The sequence below is a fragment of the Podarcis erhardii genome (assembly GCF_964252035.2).
Source record: "Podarcis erhardii genome assembly, chromosome: 1".
Lineage (NCBI taxonomy): Eukaryota > Metazoa > Chordata > Lepidosauria > Squamata > Lacertidae > Podarcis > Podarcis erhardii.
The window spans coordinates 125903591-125914470 of record NC_138497.1 but is presented as its reverse complement, the minus strand read 5'-3'; the positions used below and the strand labels follow the sequence as shown (position 1 = coordinate 125914470).

The following is a 10880-nucleotide window of genomic DNA, read 5'->3' as shown; positions in this document are numbered from 1 at the left end:
CCACAAAGTCTTTAATGGGTGCGAAATGGAAGAACTTCCCATAATCCACTCAAATCAATGGGCTTAAGCAATATTTCGCTCTGTATTGGTTTGTGAGCCCAAGTATGACTGCGTATCTATCTAACTGGAATTAGCATGACCCTTCTTTGGGAAAGTGCTTGAGAGGGTAGTGGCTGTTCAGTTCTGGGTGGAAACTGATAATCTGGAGTCATTCCAGTTTGAGTTCAGCCCTGGTTTCAGGACCAAATCAGCTCTGGTCACTCTTGAACTTTGTCAACCCAGTAGTCAATCACACCATTCAAAGTTGGAGCCAACTCTTTTATTACAAAAAGTGTGAAATTCACAGACCTGGCAGAGTGCCATGCCTAAGCTCATCTCCGGTAGGTCTTGCCCCCATGAAACAGTTGCTGAGACTGACGGTCCCCATCTCTCCACGGCTGCCTAAGTTCCCTCTTCTCCAGATTTAATTCCCAACCAGAGACTGTGTCTGCATGAAGCCAACCTTCTGCCCTTTTCATGCCTCCCGTAAACTGTACGCCAGCTCCTTCAGCCAGTAAAGTGAGAGGAGCGGTGCAACCCCAGAGTCGTCCACGACTGGACCTAATGGTTAGGGGTCCCTTTACCTAAGCTTGGTGGCATGGAAAAGTTTTCAGAAGACATTTGGATGAGCATTCAACAGGGCTGGGTTGATGACACTAAAAACTTCGGATTCCTGTTGCTGCCGGAAGAGCCTCACCAGTGACCAAGGATGCTCCTGCAAATAGTTCACCGATGGCATACAAGCTCACAAATGACAGGAATAGAAGATGGGCTCGCATGCTGCGCTGTTGTGATGGCCTGGGAATCGGGTTCGGAAACTGAACCTGAGGAATCCCAGCCTGCACAGGATTCCCCGCCTCCAGAACCAGCTGAGCCGGGGCTGGGGCACGAACCTGAAGGGTCCTCACCTGTGCTGGATCCTCAGGTGCAGGCACCAGCTGAGTCTGCTCTGGCTCCTGAGGGGATGGAGGACCCATTGCCTGCAGGTGCTCCACTCTCAGCCCTGTCAGAGGAAGCTGAGGTTGCCTCTGGGTCTGGTAACCCTCCAGCCTCTCCTGAGCTGCAGAGGCTCAGGGCAGAGAGGCGGAGGGAACTAAGTTCACGCAGGAGGAGTGCTCGCCTCCAGGCCAGGAGAGGCGAGTCACCTGAGGATCGGGGCCGCCCTATGCCTCAGGGGAGATAAAAGCCAGCCAGCCCCAGTCCCAGGTTGCGGGAGCAACATTGTTGGTTGTCAGTTCCAGCCTGATCCCTGACCTGCTTCCCTGCCAGAGCTCTTGACCTCACCCAATGCCCTGCCCTGCACCCAGCTTCAACTTCTATGGACTGCCTTCATTTTGCACCATCAACCTCGGACTGGACTCGGACCTTGCCTCTTGGTTAGCCCCGGGACCAGCACAGCTATTAGCACTGCAATTGGGGCAGTGTGTCAGTGTGCAAAAGTGGTCAATTTAGGTGTCATCGTGAAAAATGGAAAGACCCATAGTTTTATGCAAAAGTCTTTATTTAACAATGCCCTCCTTATGCCTTCCATAAGTCGAAAAAAATACTTCAGCTTTTGGTTACTGGTTTCATACAGAGCAGCATTACACAAGATGCGGTACTGCCAGATCCCCTGTGACCCCCCCCCAATGCCATATAGTCCGCCCGAAAGTCTCTCCCAGGTATGTATTACAGTACTTGCATCACTGTCAATACAACAGCCTCCCTTGTCTTCGTGGTGGCCCATTTTCTTTCTACGTGGTGGTGGGCATGTCATTCTCTGTTGCAGCAGGAGTGGCTGGGTCAGGCTCTGGGACATACTGGTATTTGTTCACAAAATGGTCCACGAGACGCTGCCTGGTTGCTGCCACTTCTTTCTCATAGGCGTTTATTACGCTTTGGCCAGTTTTGCTCTGGAGAAGAAAGGGGGTAGATTTTATTTAGTTGCCATTTTTGAAGTTAAAGACTGCAAGCAGCTACTTTAGATATTGCAAGATTATGGCAAGGAGCCTGGAACCGCCAGTGCCTCATGCTCAGTGTCCCCCTGCGTGGGGTGGTTGCATCTGAAAATGGGGACTTGTGACATGCTGCCCAGAGCAATGTGCACACAATTGCTACGAAAGGGGCACCTTGCACACCTCTGGGGGGGTGATAAGGAACTCCCCTGCAAAATGTTGCCACCTGTTACTTCGCACCAGTTGTTCCAGTGGCAAGATTTTCTCCAACCCTTTCCTACTTGAGTTAGGGTCAGAACTCTTTACTGCTGAATCAGAGCCAATGGCAATCTACTGAAGACCTGAATTGCTGTTTGCCGCACCTCAGAAGAAGAAGAAGAGGAGTTTGGATTTGATATCCCGCTTTATCACTACCCGAAGGAATCTCAAAGCGGCTAACATTCTCCTTTCCCTTCCTCCCCCACAACAAACACTCTGTGAGGTGAGTGGGGCTCAGAGACTTCAGAGAAGTGTGACTGGCCCAAAGTCACCCAGCAGCTGCATGTGGAGGAGCAGGGAAGCGAACCCGGTTCCCCAGATTACGAATCTACCGCTCTTAACCACTACACCACACTGGCTCTCCAGCCTTAAGAAGCGGCGTTTTCTCAGGGAAAACTCTGGAGTTAAAAAAGGAGCATTCGGAAAACATGGGCCTTTGCCTGGAAGGCACAGAGAAAAAAAAGGTAAGTATGGACAAGCCCTTAGACACAGAGATGCCAAGATTTATATGAACTAGTGGACAGGCAAAATTCATTTTGGTGCAAATTTCCATCCCCACAGATATCCGTGTCTTTACTTACAAGAAAGATCCTGACCCGCTCCATCTCTAGTTCGTAGTATTCTTCAACTGTCAGGTCGTCAAAACTCTTCGAAAGAGACAAAAACCCACAAGAGTCTTTGGCACGCTTGGAATGCTCCAGCCTGCAGTGGGAACAGTAAGGTGGCAAGTGAGCAGCTTAAGAGGACCAAGAGAGATTGACCAGTAAACTCAGAGGAAACTCAAAGCAAAAATTTGAGGGAAAATGGGATGGTTATAGAAGATATGTTCAAAAATACAATAATAGTTTTGACTCCGTGCTAGCATTCGAGTGATAAAGGAACTAAAAGGAGGTGGATAACAATTAAGGATTTATTATGTTTTCAGAATGTATTAGAAAATATATATAGAAAGGTTTATTGTTTTGTGTACATTCAAATGTAAGATAAAATATATGCAAAGGGACTTGACAAGAAGTCAAAGTTGAAGAAAAGATTTTGGAAGATAAAAGGGGGAAAATATTTACTTTCATTATTATCATTTTGTGTGCGGGTATGGGTGTGTGGGTGTCTGCACAAATGTGTGTTGTAAGCAATGTTTGGGAGGAAATAAGACGGTAAATAACAAATAACAAACTAAATATTGAAGTACGTAATTTTTATTTTTTAATTATATTTAGTGGTAGTATGGCTGTATTGTTTTTTGTAACATAAAATCATTCAATAAAAATTATTTTAAAAAAAGAGTACCAAGAGAGATTAGAGGAATTTTGTCCTCCTCCCTCCCCAGCTTCAACAACTTTCTTCATACCACTTTCACTTCAATAAGATCTGTAACAATTTAAATTGGTGCTTTTCTAGCTAACCTGCATTAGCCAAGGTGAACAAAGAGAGTGTAACCTAAATAGAAAGGCAGTCTTATCCACTGATCCCCACTTGGTATTTCATAGAGTTTTCACCTTGGGCAATTGCTAGGCCAGAGAACCCCGCTGGGTCTTTCTTACCAGGGATCGTGATCTGGCTCCCAGCCCTCCAACTCTATTAAGCAGAAGAAACACTTTGCCAGGTCAGGTTCATTTGCTCCTGGACAGTGGATCAAGCCAGCCCTGGCCATCTGAATGAGAAGAGCAGAACAACATGCTGAAGACATTGGCAAGGAAGCTATATTGTGCAACGTGGGGTGATTCTTGCCATCCTGACACTTTGGACTCTGACAGCTTAGAATATTTTCTTCCCCATGCTGAAAGTTAACAAGTATAAATCATGTAATCATAGAATTGCAGAGCTGGAAGGGAGTCACCTAGTCCAACCCTCTGCAAAGCAGGAATATTTTTTTGGTCCGGTGTGGGACTCAAACCCATGACACTGAGATTAAGTGCCTTGTGCTCCGCCGACTGAGCTACCCAAGTTTAAGTAAGATAGAGTTGCAATTCTGCAAATCCTGTTTTTGCATGCATCTGAAGAAAATGAGGTGCTCCCTGCTGCCGTATTTTAAAGGCTTGGTAGCAGGTCTTATATTAAAGTTATGCTCCTCTCGCGAGTTGTGCCCCAAGTACCTCCTGCTTAGCTTGATCACAGTAATTTGTCCAGTTTCTGCTACCCCAAAATCCAAGCTCTTCAACTTTACATCCAGCAGACCTCATTTAACATGCAAGGTAAAGTAAAGTTCTCTAAAGGTTTTGCTCTGCTGGTTCCTTGCAAGATTTATCTACCTTACGAGAGAGTTGTGTGCTTCTTTAATTTTGCACATTCGGTAGCATTTGTTTGCTCTTTACCAGAACCCCAAGGCATAGCTGTCAACTTTCAGATTTGAAAATAAGGGATCAGCAGCCTCACCTGTCCCAGGGACAGTCTACGGGATATCTAACAATCCGGGATAACAGCGGGAAATGGCACTGGAATAAGGGAATTTCCCACAAAAAAAGGGAAGGTTGACAGCTATGCCCCAAGGTTCTCATTTCCCCAACCTTAAGTACAGTCCTGCACATTTCCACATCCATTTGCTATTAAAAAAAAAAAAACATTCTTGTGAAAATGGATCAGTATTAGAGAGTGAATTTCCCCTAATAGACACATTATTGTTTGCAGTCTTGCCCAACATACACATTTCTGCAAAGCAATTTTCCCTTATACAGAGCATCTTCATATTATACATTCAACAATATAGGTAGTTTTGAAGTACACACTTTTCTCCAGCATATTCATTACTTGGCTGAAGACCTCTTAAAATTCAGAGAACTGCGAATTTCAAAGGATGACTTGTTTTGATTTACATATTGTTTTAGAAAGTCAGATTAGGTAGATTCACTTTTAAATGCAAATTGAATCACATTTTGCCCTCCTTCTCTGCTTAGCCAAGGTACCAGAGCCAAGAGTGCAAGTCCTTTCACATAAAAATCCCCTCTTGGTCTCCTCTCCTCTCCTCTCCACCCCTCCCCACCCCCTGGGATCCTTTTAGGGAAAGAGGGAAGCTTTTTTAGTCTTTATGGTTAGACATCCGGGAGGCAGAAGTCCTTGCTAATCTACCTGAAGTCACTCAGATCCAACAGCAGATCCCTGTTTATCTTCTGCCCACTCCTGACTTATAGGGTTTGTAATAGCTAGAAAATAAAACCTCTAGGATTTGTAATAGCTACAAGGTAAAACCACAGTATGATGCAGTATTTTGGGGTAGGCAGGCAAGCAACAGAGTGTAGCTTAAATCCTTTATCTGCAAGGATACTGTCAAAAGAGACAAGCAAAAATGCTGTTGAGATGAGATAAATTCTCTTCGGGAATTTAAGGAGTTTTGCTCACTTAAAAAAAAAAACCCAGGACCTTCTTCAAGATAGTCTCCATCCCAAAACCACTGAAAGACAGCCTCAAAGTAGAATCATACCACCCAATCTCATGAATAAACCAAGACTACAAGATACTCACGTCAATCTTGGCCAACCGCCTAAAAATTTTCCTACACAAGTTGAAAGCCTCAGACCAGACTGGCTTCATCCCTGGTTGCAATATAACAGACCCCATTACTGAATCTGATTCAACACAGCAAGGCAACTAAACTCCCACTGACAATCAAGTCCCTAGACATCCTCAAAGCTTTTGATTGCTTAGAGTGGTAATACCTATTAGCAGTGCTTACTAAGATGAAATTTGGTCCTAACTTGTTACAAACCCTCAAACAAATATACTCCCGAGCCTCAGCAAAATGCAGGACTAACAGTATGGACGCCAATACCATAGCAATCCAAAGAGGCACAAAACAAGGGTGGCTGTTATCTCCCTTCCTATTCATCCTGGCTCTGGAACCCTTAGCAATCCAAATCCGAGCAGCCACAGACATCAAGGGAGTGGAAATAAAAGGCAGAACCTACAAATTAGGGCTCTTGGCAGATGACTTAATGGTCATAACACCAGACCCCATAAACACAGCAACTTCCCTAATCAGAGAACTCAACACATTTGCAATGGTGTCGGGCCTACAGGTAGATTTTGCAAAGTCCGGGGCTATGTGTTTCAACACCCTGCCCCCCTACCCAAAAATAATTTGCCCAGATAAAACTTTGTTGCACCAAGTTCAGATACCAAGGGGTACAAATAACCAGAAACCTCAGCAAATTATACCTTCACAACTACAACCCCTTGTGATCAACAAAGATCAACAAAGACCTGAAGAGATGGAACAACACCAACTTCACTCTCTCAGGCAAAATAGCCATGATCAAGATGATCACCCTCCCAAAATTAACCTACCTATTCCAAACCCTCCCAATCAGGATTCCCCCAGCCCAACTTTGCAAATGGCAGAAAAAAATACACTCATTTATCTTCTCACAAAAAAAAAAAGAATAAGCCCCAAATACCCGCAACTCCCCTCCCCAACTCAATAGCACTTATGCATACCTGACCTACAAAAGCTGGTTTTCTTATTTGTTTGATTAAGTAGACCTACACTTTCAGGAGTACACTTGCAGTTCTCTTTAAAAGGCCAGCATGCAAAGCTTCTCAAGCGATTCTCATAATAATGCATGCTTCTATATTCAAGCAGGCACTTGGAGTTTGAGTTGACTTTGTTCAGCACGGTCTCCATTTCTGTGACTCCTTAACAGCGTTCCCCTGTCACGACTTACCTCTTTATATTTAAGGCACTGCATTAAGCTGACTTGATTGGTCTCCCCTGTGAACATCAATGTAAATGAGCGAGGGGGAACCCCGCCCAAAGCAATCTGCAGTTGTCAAAAAAGGAAAAATTAAAAGAGATAGCCCAGCAGCCAAGCCCTGTTTGGTTTGTTCTGTTCAAATACTTTATTAAAAATATTTTTACTCTGCTTTTCAGCCAAAAGAAAAGGCTCCTAGAGTGACTTAGCATGTTCAATAATAAGTTTATGCTTACAAGGAAAAAAACAACCCTCAAGCACTAGTTTTCATTTACAAGGTTTCTGTAAGTTTTCTTTCTGGTACGAAGGGGGAAAGCCAGCTCACTACAACTGTTCTTTCTTTGGCTGATTAGTCCAACCATTGAAGGCAGCCCTGTTTAGGGAAGTTTTTAATGTTCGATGTTTTATCGTGTTTTTAATATTCTGCCAGGAGTCGTCCAAACAGGCACTTGGAGTTTGAGTTGCTCTTGCCCAGGGAAGTCTCTATTTAAGAATCCAAGTCTGTGACTTCTTAGCAACCTTTCCCTGACATGACTTATATTTAAAATCATATAGATATGATTCTATTCTGTGAACCGCCCTGAGACTCCCAGGTATAGGGCGGCATATGAATTTAATCAATAAAATAAAATAAAATAAAATAAAATAAAATAAAATAAAATAAAATAAAATAAAATAAAATAAAATAAAATAAAATAAAATAAAATAAAATAAAATAAAATAAAGATAAACTTGAGTGCATTGGGATAGCGGGTAGCAAAGGTGATGATAGATCTTGTCTCCTAATTTTCATTACTTGCACAATCTTCTATCTAGCTCAGCTGGTAGAAAATGAGGCTCTTAATCTCAGGGTTGTCGGTTTGAGCCCCACGTTGGACAAAATTTTTCTTTGTTGCAGGGGGTTGAGCTAGATGACCTTTGTGGTCCCTTCCAACTACACAATTCTACGATTCCTGATCAAGTTCCTACATATATTGTTCTCATTATGAAGACTCAGGAGTGTTAGGTTGTCCTGTGGTTCTGAAAAGAAATTGTTAACTGGGATTTTATTGAGTTGTGTTTTAGAATTGCTTATTAAAGGTGCACCTTCCCTTTAGCCATTCATTTGCTTCCCCCTGGTGTTGAAATGTACGTATTGCTCTATAGCAGCCTTCCAGGATGAGGATCCTGCAGGTCTTGCTGAATTCCAGCTCCTCCCATTCCTGAATTTTGGCTGTGCTGCCTGGGACTGAAGGGGGCAGAAGTCTTGACAGCATTTGGAGGGCCACAGGTACCCCACCCCCCATTCATGTAACTGTGGATAATAATACAAAAAGGACAAATACGACCACAATGTATGACTTCTTAGCAAATTCTAGTTACAGGTAGGTAGCCGCGTTGGTCTGCCGTAGTCGAAACAAAATAAAAAAATTCCTTCCAGTAGCACCTTAGAGACCAGCTAAGTTTGTTATTGGTGTGAGCTTTCGTGTATCTGAAGCAGTGTGCATACACACGAAAGCTCATACCAATAACAAACTTAGCTGGTCTCTCAGGGGCTACTAGGGACACGGGTGGTGCTGTGGGTTAAACCACAGAGCCTAGGAATTGCTGACCAGAAGGTTGGTGGTTCGAATCCCCGCAACGGGGTGAGCTCCCATTGTTCGGTCCCTGCTCCTGCCAACCTAGCAGTTCGAAAGCATGTCAAAGTGCAAGTAGATAAATAGGTACCGCTCCGGCGGGAAGGTAAACAGCGTTTCTGTGTGCTGCTCTGGTTCACCAGAAGTGGCTTTGCCATGCTGGCCACATGACCCAGAAGCTGTACGCTGGCTCCCTCGGCCAGCAAAGCGAGATGAGCGCCGCAACCCCAGAGTTGGTCACGACTGAACCTAATGTCAGGGGTCCCTTTACCTTTACCTTTAAGGTGCTACTGGAAGGAATTTATTTTTATTTTCTTAGCAAATTAGAATAGTTAAGTGGCCAAAGGCAAATGTAGAGATTATTTTTTTTAGTTCTTGTTCTTTTAAAAAAAATATTTTTATTGAACAATTTCAACATAACAAATTATCAGTTAGGAAGTTCTTGAAATAGATCACTCCTGTTCTATTCCTGTCTCGGCTCTTAGGCCAGGAACCCCCCCCCCCCATGCCCGATTGTTTATTCTATTTGCTATATCTTTCGTTGCCACATGAAGCATATGATATTGTTGTTTGTACAATACAACTTTAGATATTCCTTAAATATTTTCCATTCTCCGTATACTTTATGGTTTGACACTCCTCTGACTCTTCCCCTCAGTTTTGCTAGTTGCAGGTACTCTATCATAAGAGTCTGCCACTCGGTTATCGTTTGTAGTCTTTCATTTTTCCAGTTTCTTGCCACTATTATTCCAGTTGTCATGATTGCATACATGAACAATGGTCTTATACTTTTTAAAAATTCTATTGGTTGTTGTGGTTGTTTAGTTGTTTAGTTGTGTCCGACTCTTCATGACCCCACGGACCAGAGCACACCAGGCCCTCCTGTCTTCCACTGCCTCTTGCAGTTTGGTCAAACTCATGCTGGTAGCTTTGAGAACACTGTCCAACCATCTCGTCCTCTGTCGTCCCCTTCTCCTTGTGCCCTCAATCTTTCACAACATCAGGCTCTTTTCCAGGGAGTCTTCTCTTCTCATGAGGTGGCCAAAGTATTGGAGCCTCAGCTTCAGGATCTGTCCTTAGTATACCTAATAAGAAGATCTCTGGTCTTTTTAGAAATTTATATAGTTTTCTGAGTTCACTGTAAATGTTGTTCCAAAATTCACAGATAACTACACAGTTCCACCACGTGTGAAAATATGACCCGATGCCCTTTTTGCATCTCCAGCATGTTGGAGCCTTTATACATTTTAGCGAGTTTTAAAGGGGTATGGTGCCATCTGTATAGTCTCTTCATAGTGTTTTCCCTGAGGTTGTAGCAGGCTAACTTGAACATATCAATCACCTTCACATGGAGGCACTTTTGAAAGGGAGCTGAGCTCAGCTTCCATCCATAGTGGCTGCCAGCCACTGTAAGTTACCCAAAATGAAATGCCCCTGCCCATAGATCTGTGGAATCTGTAGGTTTTATCCATTGGCCATCGTACCCAAAAAATTCATGAGAGCCTTACAAGATCAGTGCACATTCAGCAAATGGTGTGCATATGATTATGTCTCTGTGCACATCATATCCTTCAACATTTATCTGATGAAAATAAGGACATCCTATTCTATTATTATTATTGGGACATGGGTGGCACTGTGGTCCAACCCACTGAGCCTCTTGGGCTTGCCCATCGGAAGGTTGGCAGTTCAAATTTCCACGACAGGGTGACCTCCTGTTGCTCGGTCCCAGCTCCTGCCAACCTAGCAGTTCAAAAGCACACCAGTGCAAGTAGATAAATAGGTACTGCTGTGGCGGGAAGGTAAACAGTGTTTCCGTGTGCTCTGGTTTCATCATGGTGTTCTGTTGCGCCAGAAGCGGTTTAGTCATGCTGGCCACATGACCCGGAAAGCTGTCTGTGGACAAATGCTGGCTCCCTTGGCCTGAAAGCAAGATGAGTATTGCAACCTCCTAGTTGCCTTTGACTGGACTTAACCATCCAGGGGTCCTTTACCTTTTTTACCTTCATTATAATTATTACAGTGGTACTTCGGGTTACAAACACCTCGGGTTACAAACACTTTGGGTTACAGACTCCGCTAACCTGGAAGTAGTACCTTGGGTTAAGAACTTTACCTCAGGATGAGAACACAAATCGTGTGCCGGCACTGCGGTGGCAGCGGGAGGCCCCATTAGCTAAAGTGGTACCTCAGGTTAAGAATGGTTTTAGGTTAAGAATGGACCTCCGGAATGTATTAAGTTCATAACCAGAGGTACCAAAGTATTATTATTATTATTATTATTATTATTATTATTATTAACCCCATAATTTTCATAGTCAATTGCCTACTTGCAGAAGACCATTGTATTA

The 10880-nt window shown here is 43.7% G+C and overlaps 1 protein-coding gene across 1 annotated transcript; it reads right to left on the bottom strand.

The window, feature by feature from the left end:
* Positions 1-1557: 1557 nt before the first annotated feature.
* On the bottom strand, positions 1558-6846 carry LOC309335168 (baculoviral IAP repeat-containing protein 5.1-like; the record flags this gene model as incomplete). Its single annotated transcript, XM_081850048.1, has 4 exons — positions 1558-1931; positions 2813-2933; positions 3773-3882; positions 6709-6846. 4 exons carry the CDS (start codon positions 6844-6846, stop codon positions 1773-1775), a joined length of 528 nt encoding a protein of 175 aa, XP_081706174.1. The 3' UTR covers positions 1558-1772.
* Positions 6847-10880: the final 4034 nt, after the last annotated feature.